The following is a 17,237-nucleotide window of genomic DNA, read 5'->3' as shown; positions in this document are numbered from 1 at the left end:
TCAGAAGTAGGAGCTTTCCTGGGACAACTGGTTAAAGTTGTAGAGAGGATTACTTTTAAAGTTGGGCTTTCTGGTGTTTGCTGCACATTTAGATGATACCTGAACTCTACGAACCAAATTGCCCTCAAACCAACCCAACATATAAATCTAAATATTTTAGTTTAAAATATTTAATGTTGGTATGAATGGATTAAAATAAAAAAGAAAAAGAGAAACAAAAATATGTTGAGAAAGAGCTAGTGCAGTTGCCCTTAATTTTTTTTGTTGTGTGTTAGCTCCAAGGTTATCTCCCAACATCTTTTGGAGCTGTTATTTAAGTAGAACTTTGTGTTACATTTCCTTTTATTACGTGCTATTTACACACAAATTGGAGCAGATCATGATGCAGCAAAGAACTTTTTATACTGCATAGATTGTGCAGCAAAATAGTGCATTATCAGCAATAAATGCCTCAGTGAGGAATGTTTTGCTGTTTTAAATCTCATCATTATGAGAAGAATGTAATGTCTAGATACAAAGATTTTACTGAAAACTCTTTGAACTAGGCTGTTGTCATCTAACTGAAAATGAAAACTTGTTCATGATAATTAGACAAGGGGGATTAATAGAAGACCCACACTATACACACTGTTTAGATGCAACTCGAGACATCTACTTTATCAGCTAGAACATGGCTGCGTTCATTTTTGCTTGCTTACCATGGGACAGTCCCAGAAATAATTGGCAATCCATTGCCCTTTCTGCACTTAAACTCCTTGTCTACAAACACGAGGCAAAGTGAAGGTGGTTGAGGTTTCATTAAAATGAAGCACATGGTGTGACAGACCCAATCTGTGCCAGCTTTATAAAACAAAAGTGCCCAATTTTATCATCATTGCCTTTTGTTCTGCACAATGCTATTCACGCGGTGGTTTTATGAATGCTTGCTGGTAGAGTCTGTAAGCCTCGATTTAGCTGACTGCTTTCTCTCCTCTGCTGTCTGTTCTCAATTGCATTGCTAGCTTCCCTGCCCCCACGGTTTCCCCTCCTTACCCAGCCCTTCTCCCCAGACAAATACGAGGTAGAACCTCCTAGCAATTTTCCAAGGTTCTGGGCTCAAAGACTAAACTAATTTGTTTTTGAATTGCAGATCAAACATAAACTGCAAAGAAGCATTTAATCAGTTAGGAGAAGCAAGGGTATGGCTTGTTTAAGTCCCAGAATCCATAAACCTGTAATGATTTTATTATATTGGTGTCAGTTTTCATTATTTTCATGAATGGGTATTCCCTGCTTAATGCACGATATTTGCATCTGATGAACCAACGAGTTTAAACATGGTTTGTTTTAATGCTTTGTGAATTTGCATTCAAATTCATCAGAAGTAATTCTATTTGAAATCACACAGGGCTAAACACAGTGGTTGTAAATCCATTTGAATTGAGATGCCAGAATCAGCCCATTAATCTACAAATCTACAATATAATTTTTGTATGGTTGGTGGGCTTTTGTTCTGTTTTTTCATGATGAGGCAGAGGGGATACCAAGTGTGTGTGTGGGAGGGGAAGTGTTCGGGGAGGTTGTGATAAATTGACCATGAGGGAGTGTATCTTTGTTATGGGAAACTGGCCTGTGAAAGGAACATATGAAAGGCCAAAGACCATGGTTTGAGCGTCTCTGTCACTGCCACTTGAGGTAGTTGCATGAGGAGAAAGGAAGTCTCTCAGATAAGCAGGTTTCCTAATATTTAGGACCGTAGAAGTTGTCATTATCACCTTCCATTCAGTCTGCAGAGTATCAAAGTTCACCCAAAGCTTGGAGCAGTGCTATAGCCTGCATTTAGTATTTTACATCTCTTGCTAAACACTCTGTTAGCTTGGATTTTTCTGTGGTCTCCTGTTAAAAAAGGAATGAATAAACAGAGCAAGGTTCGCCTCCAGCAGCAACAGAGACATTTTGGATGGGGTGGAGGAAGATATATTATAGCAAACAGTGTTTCATTACTTGATGGCTGCAGAAGAAATCTGTACTTTTAGTGCCTAGAAAATGGTTTTAATTTGTGTGTTCTTAAATAGACTGAATTGTCTGAAATTAAGTTGTTTGTTTAAGCTGCTAGTTACCAGATTTGAAGACGTATATATCACTGTGAGTGCAAAAACATGTGTGTATGAGAGGGATTACTCTATGAGAAGAAAGGTTTATCAACAACATTTTCCACTCTACACATTCTTCTTAAATATGATAATGGAGCTTTTTGATAAAACTTATTAAAAAACTACAAAAAATTATAGTTATACATAAAGTACTTTAGCCTTTTAAAATGAATGTCTTCATTTATCTGAATACATGACAATTCAAAATGAAATTCAGATGATAATTTTGAACGTGTTCATGCAGTCACTTAGAATCAGGCTGAAATCAGTCAGAGAGATATATTTATCTGGGGGCAAAAATGATTTTTAGCAAACTTTGTGACTGCCTTCCTGTGAGAACAACCAGTGCTGGTTTGGCCCTTGTCAAGCAGCAATTATAGAGTCTAAGTTCCTGTTTTGAATGTCATAGACTGAGGCTAACTGAGGGTCCAACTTAGAAAAGCATTTAAGCCTATGCTTAGCATTAGCTATATGCTTAATTCCCAAAAGTCTTAACTACAGGCCCCTTCTTATGCGCTTGCAAGAATTGTGATGATCAGGAAGTCTACCATCTGACATCTGCGAAATGAGCTGGTAGACTTGAGTCTTTTTCATAATGAACCAGTTTCCATCTCATAAAATTCTGTAATTGCAGATGGTATCAGTGGACACCTATGACAATCTCAGCAGAGATTGCAGCCCAGCATTCCTCATTATAGGATACATGGACACTGAACTCCTCTGTGCTCATGAACATGGGGTTGATTCATTGACAGGGCATTATCAGGAAAATTGCAATGATGTGACTAGTGCTTCACTGTGGGTAAATGGAGTACCTCAACTCTTGGAGTTGACAATAGGCGCTTCTAAGAAATGATAATGCTGTGATTAAGACATAAAACTGGGACTTAGTACACCTGGGAATTCTTGTGTGACCCTGGCAACGCACTTGTTTTTTACTTCTCTGCCTGAAAAGTTTGAATAATGCTTTTTCATTTTATGGTGTTAGTTACTGATAAATACATTACTAATTATGAGCAATTCAGGAGATACAGTTTTAGAAACACATGGTTAGATAAATGCTATTAGATTTGAAACATGTTCTGTTCAGTTTGCATGTGCATGTGCTTGCGCCTAGCACTAGTGGAAAGCAGGCCAATTTTATTTTGCTTCCTGATTCTGCATTGAGAAAATTAGCTTTAGGCACACCGAACTAAAAATCTTGCATAAAATTCACTTTATTGTGAAAGAGACACTAAAAAATAACATGGAAGAAGAAATACATTAATTTAGGACTTCCTTTAGCTTGTTCTTTTAGGCACTGGTGTAATTTTTCTGTGTACATTTCCATACATGTATTTTCATTAAAAAAATACTATCATTCAAATAGCTTCAGAGTCTTTTTACTACAGAAGAAGCACCTGAATAATGTTTTCAGGGTACTTGGAGGCACACTGAAAGAAATGGTGAACCTCAATAGGTTTTGGAGCACTGGAACATATACCAAAAGATATAGCTATGAAATCTGTGAGTAAGCCCTACCTGGGACTCATAGCAGCTGTTTCAACCTGTGAAGCCATGGGTTGCCCAGAAGCTCTTTAATCTGTTCATCTTTGAAAGGACAGACCACAATGAGTCCTCCTGCACGTTTTGTTTGTTGTGTGCCAGAAGTTAAGAAACTGTTAGTTCATTAAACTACAGTAGCTGGAAAAAATATGGTAGCTGAAATAAGAACCCTTTAACATATGTATCAGCAGGAACTGTTAGTTTCTCTGTGTTTTTGAAAATCAGATCTTCCACATATCTGGCTCCAGGCTTCTGGGCTGGTTTGGTGGGGGTGTTGTCTGGTCTCTGTCTTGTCACATATCACAAGCTTTACCGCTTTCACAAAAATGATCATAACTTCCTTTGAAATATTGTCTACTGCACAGAAAAATGTGAACTAAGTTCCAGCAATAGTAAAAGTGCTTGGGGTCCACTTATGTTACCCCTAATGACGCTGTAACAGGTTCTGTGTAACAGCAGAATAAGAAGCTCATTAACTGCACTGTGCATCATACTACAGACAAGTATACTAGGAGCCATGGTGTTTTTAAAGCACTTGACATCATTTAGTTAACATGGTTTTAAGCATTATTTGGCTTCAGTTGTAGACATATATATAATAAATCTTTGAACAAGGGCTATCAGAAGTAAGAACTAAGTGACGTTTAAAATATATTAGAAAAACGTGATCACTAAGTTTGAAAATATTCCCTCTTTTCCTAGTCTAAATTGGGCCTCTGGAAGGAAAAAAATAAGAACTAATGAAATGACCTGACAGGGTGGCAGGGTTTGTTTACTAGTCTGTTTTTGAATAGGATTCGTGCTTCATATGATTGACAGTCATGCAAATTCTTTGGCTTTTTTAAGACTTAAGGCGCCACGGTCTTGGGTGAACTTCAGTTCAGAATGGAGTTGTTTACAAAAGTTAACTAAGTAGTTACTGCAGCATCACATGCTATGTTTCACTGAACTGCTCTGGAATGGTATGGATTTGCAGTACAGATGGTGATTGGCTTGGGTTAAATCATATTCTAACTACTGTGTAGTCAATATATTACATCTGAGAGCTTCGTCATCCTGGCACCTGGAAGTGAGCAAGGTCGCTGAATCGGCTTTCCATTGCTCACCATGTCCAAACATCTTCCTGCAGCATGGTATGAATGTTCTAGTGTTTCATCAAAATCAGATCATGCTGATCCAAAAAGGACAAAAATTTTCCTCCCTCTTCAGTATTTGGAGAATATGTAGCCAGAATATGTGCACTTAAACCTTCAATATTTCCATGCAGGTCAGCCTTCTAATAGTTCTTATTTCACTGTTCTGAATATTCCTTAGTAAAGATCTCTTCTCTAGAGAGATCAAGACATAATTCAGTTGTATCCATACAATGTGCAGTACACATGCCTTTGAACGTGCAATTAAAAATTGCTTTGGCCTGTTTTCTTTTCCTGTTTTACATTTTCATAAACTCACATGTAATTTGATGAACACTGTCATTCTTTAAATTTCTTCAGCATTACAGTTCTCAGGGGACTTCTCTCTCATTGAATGTCATTTTTGCATATTTATTTTTTCCACAAGTGCTAGCATGCAGTAGCAGAACTTGTATCTTGCATTGTTGGGTTTGTATTTACTTTTTTTACATCCGGTGTTTCTTTTTAATAATGTCAACACTTCCTCCCAATTTAGTATTAACTCCATATGCTATCTAAAAGCTGTTGATTTCTACCTCTAACTAACCAGCAATTTAGGTAGTTTTGTTGACAAGGTCATATGAAAATTACTCAGATCTCGAAAGCACAACTTTGCAGCCAAGTGGAAGCAACTCTAATAAGGAGCTTCTGAGCACTTAGGCAAAGCTGCAGTGCAACGGTTTACTTTTCACTTCCCATGCAGCCCTGGCGCGCACACCATCTGAGCAATTCTGGCGTTGGTAGTGCTCGGCGGTGGCTCAGAAAGCACCACCTTTGGTGTCTTCTGTCTTGTTTTATCTACATACAGTCTAGTGCCTTCTAACACTGAAAGTGGAAGACAGCTCATTTAAGTACTACTCTATCAGTAGCACTGAAAATATATTTCTGTCAGCAGAAGGGTCAACTATATGAACAGCTCTCCCTTTGAAGATGTGCTGGAAACATGCTGCTTCCATCCTTCACCAGAGGTGAATCATGAAAAAAGACTTTGTCACAAACTCAACCCTTGAAAGGGGTATAAAGGATTTACCCATCTCTCCAGCCTCTGCTTCCCATCCTGCCTCCCAGAACCAGCACGTACCCATGCTTCACACTTCCTAAATAATCCTAGCATTGCAGCTAAGCCTGTGACACTCTGAGCTGAAAAATCAGCATCTTTTCCAAGAATTGTCATTTTGGGCATGATAATCCTTGATGCTGTCAGTGCCTCAGGAGGAGTGAGGGCCTAGCAGAGGGGAAGGCTTCTGCATTGTAGCAGGACCATCTCTAACCAGCCCTATTTCCCTCCTTCTCAGAATTTGTTGAATCCCTTGTGCTGAGACTGACTTTTGGGCTGGGAAATCTGATGTCAGAAGCCTGGGAACTGCCTTCATAATTAATTCACCTTCATCTCACTCCATGTGCCAGTTTGGGGACATCTGTACTGGTGGTTGATCCTAAGTTGTGGTTACACACGTAAGGCTGAACCATCTAATCGGTTGTTTTTTCAAAACAGGTTGGCATGACATACAGCTTTGAGACTAAATGATTGTAGTGCTCCTTTCCAGCTGTAGATCTATTGCAAAAATATATAAATATTATTAGCGACTGGTGTTACATTTGTTGCTACCAAAGCAAAGAAATAAATCTTTCCCCACTGAAAACCTGTACAAGTTAAAACCATAAAACCCTCTTCTCTTGTTTTCTTCTGAAACTGGTTGTAATGCTCTCTTTGTCTCACTGTGCCAGACTCTACTGTTTAATCAGATGTATGTCACTCCTCCACTTTTCTTTCCTATATTCCTGAGCAGAGTATAGGCAAAAAGGAAAACATCAACTGTATGTTAGTGTCCAGATAAAAAGCTGCAAAATTAAGTTATAAAGCTCACCCTTTTAAGCAAAAATTAACTGATCTCATATTGGCCCAGCATAGCTTCCTCTTCCTGAAAGTTTATTACTTCGAGTCATATGACTCAAGGATTATTCCATGTATGATTTTGATGAAGTCTGCAAAGAGAGTACACTCATCTCCAATGCTTTGGATATCGAAACAGGACATTTTTATTTTTTTTTCTGATAAGATAGTGCATTAATTGCTTTACTTATGAGATGAGGGTTAGCTTTTGATATAACCCATCCCACAGACTCCTGACACCTTGCACGCTGAGAAGTCCTGTCCTTGAAGTTACTGTAGTGCACAATGATCAGAACTTATCGCTGATGTTTTGTTAGCATTTACTAGCACCGTCTTGGCAGAGGGTGACCTCTAGTACTGCTTCTAAACATTTTCAATTTACAGACTCAAGAATTTTTGCTGTCTTTGCCTCTCATTCTTTTGAAGAGGTCAGCCCTTTACGAATTTGCCACAAGAAAGAAGTTCAACACACCCTATATACTTAAACAGCTTAATAGGAATATACCCACAATGAACACACAACACACAATTCATTTTAATATTTATATAAGAAATTCACATTGTTTTAAGTGTACACAAGCAGCTGCTGTCATTTGGCTATGAGCAGATGTTAGACCTCCGAAAGCTTCGCTGATAATTAAAATACTAACAGTTAGTGTTTTACCCCAGCTGCAGGTTCTGTTTACTGTAAATTTGATTTTAATGGTGCCTCTGTGCAGTTATTGAATAGAGGTTTGTTTTCTACCATACATACAAAAGTGTCTACAATGAAGACAAATGGTTATTTCCCATAATTTACTCTGGAAAGATATGAGTATACACTGTAACATAGTTGAATTTATAAATGAAATACAGATATGACTATCACATTGGAAATGGTAGTTTCTGCTAACAAAAAGAACCAGGGAAACTTACTATTTCTAGTTATAACCCAGCATTGCCCAAAAAAACTGCTGAGCTTTTCAAATGTGTTGAGACATGCCCTCGAGCAAAGAACAGGTGCTCCTTTATATGGAATGGGTGCATAAATCAGAATAAATAAACACAGGAAATCACAATACTTGTGTTTGATAGGTATGCAGAAGAATATAATTTCTGCCTGATCATTTAATAACATGATGTTTTATTCTAGGTATCCCTTACAAGTGTCTGTTCTCTTTAGTGCACATACGTACATCAGACGTTAGGGAAGGCTAGCCACTTTCAGAATTGTTAATCCCAAGGGCCTGATTATGCAAACACAATGCATAATGCAAGCTACCATATTTAGTCCCTTTGAGACTATTGAGGCTAACTATGGCAGTAAGCAGTACTCTTGATAAATAAATGTTTATAAGACCAGGATCTATACATATATATTATTGAAAAAAAAATATTCTTGCTGAGATAATAATGACAAAAGGGGTTTTTTGCTTTTTTTGACAAAACAGTTACTGTCTGGGACTAGACCAATTTCAGAAATCCACATCATTTTCCTTATGAGCAGAGCTTGTGGGCGTTTTTCCCCTGATTTTCTCATATTAGCATTCATATTATTTTTCATATTATCTTACATGTTCTGTCTGCCTAGGAAACAGAAATCTCTGGTTTGACTAAGCACGATCTGTACCTCTTGAAATTGCGATTCTGATTTAGAAGTGCTAAAAATGCACTTTCCAGTAGCACTACAGGGGATAAAGCAGAAAAAGTGCATCCATGTAGCATCAATGTCAGTTGTTCCCAATCTGAGAGCCAGGGTAGCTTTTGAAACTGGACTGCCAAGAAATGACCACACTGGCTGTCCTCATCTCCAGCTCCTAAATTGTACTGGAAGAGCTAGCTAAGATACTCCAATTACATTCCTAATGCTCCTTGCCCATATAGATAACTGCTGTATATGCCACAGTGAGGTTTTTGCTCACACGTAGGAGTTGAGAAGACAAGGCTGCATGGTGGCAAGCAGGGAAAGAGGAAAAGTGGTCTGTCTACAAGTAAATCAGTTACTGTGCAGATTAGGCAGTGTAAAATCTGCACCTTAACGCTGTACATATTTGCCATGATCAGTCTGAATTTTGGTATGTATATTTTTTTTATTTGCATCGCTTCCGTAACACTGGGCTGTATAGTGCTCATTTTTGACCTTGAGTGCAGGAAAAGAGAAAACTGAAATTTTTTACAGAGAAGGCCTTTTCCCAGAGGTTAATTGGACACTGGAGGGAAACTAAACCAAACCAAACAAACTGCCTAAAAACCCTAACTGAATGGCTCAGCTATTTATTTTGGTGGTTGTTTTTTCTTCTTTTTGTTGTTGTTGTTGTTGTTGTTGCTGTTGTCATAGTCCTCTAAGGTATGGGAGGTAAAAAACAAGCAGGAAATTTCAGTCTGTTTTTTCAAAAGAAAAAAAATTACAAAATTATTTCCTTTCACATTTTAAGGAAGCTAAAAGGACATCTGCTGCTTTGTTTAAGATACCTGAAAGGTTGAAACTTACTCAAGCAATTCTTAGGAGACCTTGAGGTTTCTAAACATGATTGAGTGGTTAAGGACAAAGCTAGAAGCCAAGGATGTTTTTAGTTTCAGCATTGAAACATGACATTACTGGGTTTTTAAGTATAACATGAACTATGAATATTATTTGGGAATTGGTTTTGTTGCTTAATTTTCTTTTTACAATATTAATAATATACTGAAAGGAAAAAAAACCTTGCTGCATTTATATCTCTTGATGTTTATGTACTTTGTGTCAATGGCAGAGTATTTTTTTGTCTCTTAGGGAGCTGGTCAAGTCCTCTGTAGGTAGACTTATTTGTATTGCTTTACAAACATTTTCTGCCTTTGTGGACATAATAGTTCTGACATAGTCATTTTGGGTTGCTGATTTATTTCATTTCTTGGTTTGACCCATCTTATTTTCTGTCCTTCAGCAGAAGACGTGAATGAGCCTTCACAACCCCTTATTTAGCAGCTTAACTATCTGGTTTAGAAAATGCTGGTCCATGCATTGCTTGCACATAAAAACCTTACAAATGAGAGAGAATAATTTTTACTGTGGTTAAGGAGCATAGATCTGAAAAATGTGGCTTATCAGTATGGCCTCTGGAAATCGAGGAAATCCCAAAGTTATGACATTATGCCACAGTTCTAAAAAAAAAAAAAAAAAAAAAAAAGGAGCAGGAACTTGGAGCTTGATCAAGGCCTAAGTTGTTTCTTAATGAATTTGAATGATGGACTTGCCATAGCATTGAAAATATTGTACTGCCATGTAGACAGTAACTTTTAAAATGAAAAAAATCAGTTGCTCATTCAAGTGATGCCAAATATAAGTTGCATTTTCCATATCTTTTAAATTCCTTGAAAATTGTATTTAATTGAAGGAAAAGATGTTTCTTTGCATTTGCATTCATTGCATTTTAGTAGATACCAAAGATTCGCATGTGTCAATAAATAACATACCTAATCGCCAAAGTATGAAAAATTAAGTGTTGCTGAATAGGGTGCTATAAATCAGGCCTCTTAGAACTTTTGCAGAAAAGGAAAAATAGCTGGTTTAAACTTGCTGCGTAAATGCAGATCATTTCCGTCGTCGTAATAGATTATTTCATTTATGACTTACTGCTTTGTCCTAAAGGTGCTCCTTGTGAAGGATGTCCTCAGCCTAGCCTCACCATGCACAGCCGCTTGCTACAACTTTTGGGGAAGGGTTAGAATTCTAAAGAGGCTGCTGGCTGAGAGCAAAGTGGTGCTTTACATATAATATTAGCCCAGACTTTCCTAACGCATTACGCATTTCTTTCTGAGACAAGTCTCCTTAATGCCATCTTTATCTGCTACACGATGCATGAAATCTACTTTCTGTTTTAGAACTGCGGCTGACCCCCGACCCTGCGAGTGGCGCCACAATGTGACCTTTCTATTGTCATCAGCTTTCATTCTCCTGAAAATTCTATGAATTTTTATTACAAGTTTTTTTAAACCAAGCTGAGGCTTCAACAAATTACTTGACACAGATGAGATGAAGTTGTTGAAGTAGTGTTAGATAAGTTTTACAGCCAGCATGTGTGCTGCTGAACAGTACAAAGCCAGTGTCCTACAATGTCATACACCAGTAACTGCTGAGCCTACTATTGGATAAATACATCATTTTATGGAACATTGATTGTTCTATAAACCCAATGGAGTATTATGCTCTATGATCAAACCATTTAGATTGTGTGTAGAGCACAGAAAATGCCATATTCAGGATGGTACTAAAAGTGCCATTTGTGTATTTTATGGATGTCATTACGGGGGAAACTTCTCTCTGTAGGCCCTGTTTACTGCAAAATTTTTTAGTCTGTAATGACATTTTTCATTCACAACGTATGCCTTCAAGAGAGGGGGCCCTTGTTTTATTTGTTTCATTCAAGTTTACTGCACAAATCCTGTACATTTTAATTAAATGTAAGCTTAACAAAAGAATAAGGTATTTATTCTGTGGGGAACAAATGATGACAGTAACAAAAGAATAAAAGAGACGCACAAAAGAAACTCAGGTATTGAGTAAAAGAGAGGGGGAAAGGTACTAAGCCCTATTTGTAGTTTCCCAGAAGCACATTAAACATCAAAGCATTTCTTTTGGCCCTGTTTCGGGAGTTTGTGGTCTCTGAGAATTAAAATAACCTGCAAATATGGATTTAATGTCTAAAAAATCCTGACATTTTCAAATAAAAAACTAACAGTCACTCAGGACTCCAACTGATAAATAATGGCTCTGCTGAAATGACAGACTTCTTGGAAAGAAACCAAATCTGTGATCATTGCACCCCTAGATATGAAACACCTCTTTAGAATTTGTCTGAATATGAGCTCTCGTATCATTATATTTTGTCATTTTAATGCCTATTTGTGTATCTTTTTAATTTGCAATGACATGCATTCAGCAACAAGTCCACTTTTCCTAATATTAATGTGGGCTTGGATTGCAGCTTATGTTTGCCATGTCATCCAACACTTACCCCTTCTCTATACCCATTTTTAAGAGGGGGCAAGAGGCAGGCTGGTTTTAGGACAACGTGATTTGTTGCTACATATAGTCCAATAATGTGACACGTTCCTTAAATACACAAAAATTCCTACAAATGTTGTGTTGGATAGCAGTGCTCCGTTATAGAAATGCAATGTTCCAAAGTCAAAATAGCAGCTAAACCTCAAAATATGTTGTTTTCTAAATATCTTCCCTACTTGCCTTTTCACTGTTAAAGCAAAAGAAAACCAGTAAAATCTGCAATTCATATTTACCATGAAAAATCACTAAAATTGAAGTTGATGTTCCCAGTAAATTCTTGGTCATAGTCCAGTTAAAATTTAAAGTTACAGTAGATTCACATTAGTTTAAATGACACTTGAACTTCTACACAGCTCAACATTAATTCATTATAGTTGAAATGGAAGAATCTTCAGTGGGTGAATCTTTTACAATCTGATTGAGGCTGTTACATTTTATAGGAGCCATTTTTCAAAGCAGTACTGACAGCACTCGAAGTTATTAAATTGCTGAATCAAAAGATGGACCTGCAATTGCATTTATGAACTGTGATGGAATAGCTGGGGTTGCACTGAGCTGAGGTTAAGATGTTGGTGTAGTTAAGCTTCATCACACCCCTTAGTGACAGCAGTATTTACCCATGTAGTTTACTTTAATGGTCAGGAAGTGGCTTAACTCACCTCTGGATTCAAATAGATTAAGTAAGCAGTCAGAATGGCATAATTATCAGTGCTGCGAGGGATTCACCGGATAGCTCTTCACCCAGGAGACTTCCCATTCAATTGCACAGTAAAGACTGGAGTTGCATAGATTCATGGGTACAGCATTTATTTGAGGAGATGAAAACAGGATGAATTTCCTTCTTCTTTCCCTTCCCCAGACCAGAACTTCTCCCCAGTGTTGTGTCCCATACATAAATTATCGTGATCTTAGGGGAAAGATGTCATGATTTTGCTGTGTGTGTGTGAAAATTATGATCGTAGAGTTATTTTGATTTTGAAATCCACTGGAAAATGCATGATTTGTAGAGTTATTTTGATTTTGTGCCACATCACTGCCAGGCTCCTCTTTTATCATGTCAACAAAGCAAGATTCCTGAGAGAATTAATTACTTCTACTCTATTATAAAATGTGGAGGAGCTAAGATAATTGTCATTTTATGTTGATTTCCCCTTCCTATTTTTCTGCTCTTTGGGGGGTCTTGTGAATGTCAGTGCCTACAGAGAGCACAAGAAAAGTGGGGATAAGAACCAGTCGTACCACAGTAAGCTTCCTTCTTGCTTATGCCTGACAAAATGTACTTCAATTGCATGTGCCAGATTTATCATGCAGCATCACTTGGAAACACTCTAATGGTTTAAATTGTTAATTTTCTTTTCCAAAGATAGCCTGCCTTGCAAACTAAGATGGAGAAAGTTGTATAACATCAGTTCAGAATTGTGAAGGTGATTTGCAGCCGTTCAGCTTAACAAAATTACTGCTTGTGCTTCACAGTACAGTTCTCCATTAGAAGATCTGCAACAAAAAGAAATAGATAGATAGATAGATAGATAGATAGATAGATAGATAGATAGATAGATAGATAGATGGCAGGCAGCAAGAGCTCAGTCTTTTAAGCACTGGTGTTATCTTGGAATAGTAGCTTGATATGCACTTTAGTATATTAACTTGCTAGAGGCTGCAGGATGCCAAGTATTCGGTCTCAGAGCAACACAGCTCCGAAGTGTGAACTTACTTTTAAGCAAATGAGTCTCTGGATTTTAGAGCCCAGTTTAGTTCTCTGTGGGATCCAGAGCCTGATGTCTCTATGCTTTGGGTAAAAGAGCCCCCTTAGATCAGTTTAGTATAATTTTCTTGGCCTCTTGATTTCAGCAGAGCATGTTGTTCATTAGAAGTGTCTTGGTGGCTTGCAAAGTACAGTGCTAGCCTGAAATTCTATGAGTCTCTTTTTCTTGCTTGTTTTATCCCAAACAAGCAATGGCATATCTTTGTGTGCTAGTGAAAAGATGCTACACCTGTTATTCCAGAGATATTATTTCAGTTTGTGTAGGTGAATTTAAACTAGAGTGTGGGTGTAGGTAGTCTCAGCAGCATGGACTTCATCAGCCTTCCCAAGGCCCATCTGGCATTAGAACCTCAGCTCATTCTCAGTGTTTGGAACCCCCTCTTCTCTCGGTGTGCACTAGTTGTGGCCTAAAGCTTGCTCCCTGGCACCTGCAGGAGCTGCAGGGGTACTTCAGCATGGCACTGCCATGGGGACACAGCAAGTGCTACAGCTGTTCTGCCACAGACATCTACAAAGCTGGTCACAGGGTGCTCTCAGTTGTGTCTTCCCAAAAATGCCCAAGGCAGCCCCGAGGCTGTGCTTTGAGAATGGTGGGCTTGACTTTGTGCAGTTGTGGGCATCATTTGCTTTGCTGAAGTTTTACTGTTACTGATGCGAACTGAGAAGGAAACCTTCAGTGGCAGAGCAAGCAGTTGGAATGTGGAGGTTGCAGGTATTTTAATTTGTTAATTGATTTCATGTAGAAATAATTAAGAAGGGTAATTGAGGTTTCTGTAGATGATATTTTATAGAATATCCTGCCTAGGGTAAGAAAACTACAGAGTGTTTTCTCCAGGTAACTAGGCTAGTGACTGAGTCAGTCAGGTGTGCTGGAGAAGATGCTAGGTGGGAAATGAAGGGGAAGACAATGGCATCAAAATGACAGCATGGCAATTACCTCGCCAACAAAAGCAGGGTATTAAGAAGATCAGCCACAGTTTTTCACACCCAGATATGTTTAATGTAATATATGATCCTAAAATTCATTACTGAAGTACTGAAATATCACCGATAGGATCTTCTATAAAAGATGTGTTAATGGCTTTTCACTGTATACTGTATTTATCTGGGCTTTGTTATACAGCATATTTTTAAAAACACATTTAAATTGTTAATAGGCTGCAGAATTGTTAAACTCAGCAATTATTTCAACCTGTAAATATGTTATTTGGAAAACATGCAAATTGTTTTTGTTCGCTTGCTCATTTTATCTGTGTTTCCTGCCAGTGAAATCTAAAAATTGTCAAGGACTTTTTTTTCCATTTAAGCTACAATTTGTTAAAGTAATGAACTGATATTTGCCATGATACCACGTTAACAGCATATTTTATCTTGCAGGCATTGTGTCCAAGTCCTATGAGTGCCGACTGAAGGGGCAAGGAGCAACCTTTGTGGAAACTACAAGTCCTTTTACTGCAGCAGCACTGGGAGAGGTTTCTCCAGTCAAAGAGAAGGTCTTTCGGGGCGGTAGAAGACAGCCACAATCACCTGAAGAAGTTCAGCAAGTTATTATTATTCAAGGATATGATGGCGACTTTGCAATTGATGCCTCTGTGGAAGAAACAGCAGCAGCTACCCTTCAGACTCTAGCGATGGCTGGTCAGATGGCCAGGGTGGTCCATATTACAGAAGATGGGCAAGTCATAGCTACAAATCAAAACGGCTCACACATGAGTAGTGTGGTTCCAGGGCAGATACTTACTGAGCATTTAGCAGATGGTGCAACACAGGTGGTAGTGGTTGGAGGAACAGGAACTGATATGGAGGAGGCCGTTCGAATAGACGCAGTTCCTGACTCCAGTAGCACTGTACTGCAGCAGATAATGCGACATGAAGTTTTAGATACTTCTGAAGCTACAGTCCATCCTCCAGACTCTGCCTCGGCATTAGATGCCCTGCTTTGTGCTGTAACAGAGCTAGGTGAAGTGGAAAACAAATCTGGACTCCTTGACAGATGCAGGTCTAGTCACAAAGATTTCCTGCAAATGCCAAACCCAGAAACACCCAGCGTTCCTAGGGATGCAGAGGGACAAGAAATACAAATGTTCCATGAAGTTCAAGAGACTCAGGGAGATACCAAACCTATGGAAGTAGTGACGCGGGTCATGCACCCATCGGCTATAATTGCATCTCAGGAGAGAGCTCAGGCTGCCTTCAAGAAAATGGTCCAAGGAGTATTACAGTTTGCTGTATGTGATACGGCTGCAGCCGACCAGCTGATGAAAGAAGGTGTCACTCAGGTCATTGTAAATGAGGAAGGGACTGTGCATATGGTAGCTAGAGAAGGTTCCCAGATAATTATGCAGGAAGCTGGTAGCCACGCGCTCAGTGTCCAAAGCGAGCACATGGATTTAGTTGAGTCAGATGGGGAAATATCACAGATTATTGTTACAGAAGAAATAGCTCAAGCCATGGTTCAGGATTCTGATGGTGACTTCGCTGAAGGTGCAACTCACTACATCGTCACAGAATTGCCACCAGGCATGCAGGATGAGTCTGGTGTGTATTCACATGCTGTGATAGAGACAGCTGGGTCTCAAGAGATTTTGCAGGCTGGCACTGCTATAAAAACAGAAGCTGTATCCCCTGATAGAGCAGAACAGTTAACAAGTATGGTCATTTATGCAGAGAGTGGCTCACAAGTAATTCAAGGCCAGAGAGATGATAACAAAGTACAAGAAGCATGAAGAGCTTCATCTCCTAGGCCTGATGCAGGGCAAAGCTGGAAATTATCAGATCCATGACAGCACTGTGTTCCTGGAACATTTTCTGTAAAACCTTCTCAATACAACATCCTCCTCACCACGTAACAAATAAGCACCCTGTGGGAGGTGAAGGTCAGCTACAAGGAGGAGTTCACTGAAAAGGATAGTACAGTCTTGTTACAATAGCGCAAATAATTATTATATGGGATTATTATAAAACAAGCATATTAGGGTACAATCGAGAATTGGGGAGCTTCCACCTGCAAAAAAAAAAAAAAAAAAAAAAAAAGTAGGTATTGTTCTGTTCACTGCTTTCTTTGTTGGTTTTTTTTTTTTTTAAATGTTGTTTCATCTCAAGGTCATAAGGTCATTCCCTGCCGTCTTGTCATTTTTATCTAACACAATCACAGGAGTAAAGTAATTCCACTTACATGAACATTTTGTGAACAGATAAATAAGCAAAAAATACAAAACCCACCATAACAAGGTGAACAGGTAAGCTTACATATTGTAATCAGTGCTCTTCTTCATTTTAAAGAAGAGCAGGTGACATTTTGCTATCTAGAATCTTACTTTAAAATATCTCTGGCTCAAAATATATTATCAAAATAAGTATTTTTTGCATCTGAAATCAAATTTTTCATAGTAGCTTACTCTTTCATGGTATGACATAGGACTTTCCTGAAAGAAGAGCTCAAAAAAGCTACACTTCAGAAAATTCTTGATTATACATATTCAGGAAGAAGATCTTGATGCCTGTAACTTCCACTTAATTTTAGATGAGAGTCCTACATAAGAAATGTGCATTTTTTGAAAAAAAAATATTGTCACTGTCAGTGTTTTGCTTTTCTTATAAATAGCGCTTCATATAAATACCATTTTGCAGTTCATTTTGTGAAAGACTTCTGAAATGTTATGGGTTTTTTTTAAGAAAATTCTGACATTGACATTAACAAGTAGGG

General features: G+C 38.2%; 1 protein-coding gene across 2 annotated transcripts in view; it reads left to right on the top strand.

Moving 5' to 3' along the window:
• Positions 1 to 16,521, top strand: part of ZNF407 (zinc finger protein 407) — a 348,274-nt gene extending 331,753 nt beyond the window's left edge. For both annotated transcript variants that reach the window (XM_026842626.1, XM_026842625.1), the window contains exon 9: positions 14,909 to 16,521. In XM_026842626.1, the coding sequence (XP_026698427.1) occupies positions 14,909 to 16,257 (1,349 nt within the window). In that variant the 3' untranslated portion in view covers positions 16,258 to 16,521. The remainder of the gene's footprint in view (positions 1 to 14,908) is intronic.
• The last annotated feature ends 716 nt before the right edge of the window (positions 16,522 to 17,237 follow it).

Source organism: Athene cunicularia, assembly GCF_003259725.1.
Source record: "Athene cunicularia isolate RWA chromosome 2 unlocalized genomic scaffold, athCun1 chr2_part1, whole genome shotgun sequence".
In the NCBI taxonomy this organism is placed as follows: Eukaryota; Metazoa; Chordata; class Aves; order Strigiformes; family Strigidae; genus Athene; species Athene cunicularia.
Note: the sequence above shows the minus strand (reverse complement) of the source record. Positions and strands in the feature narration are given on the sequence as shown.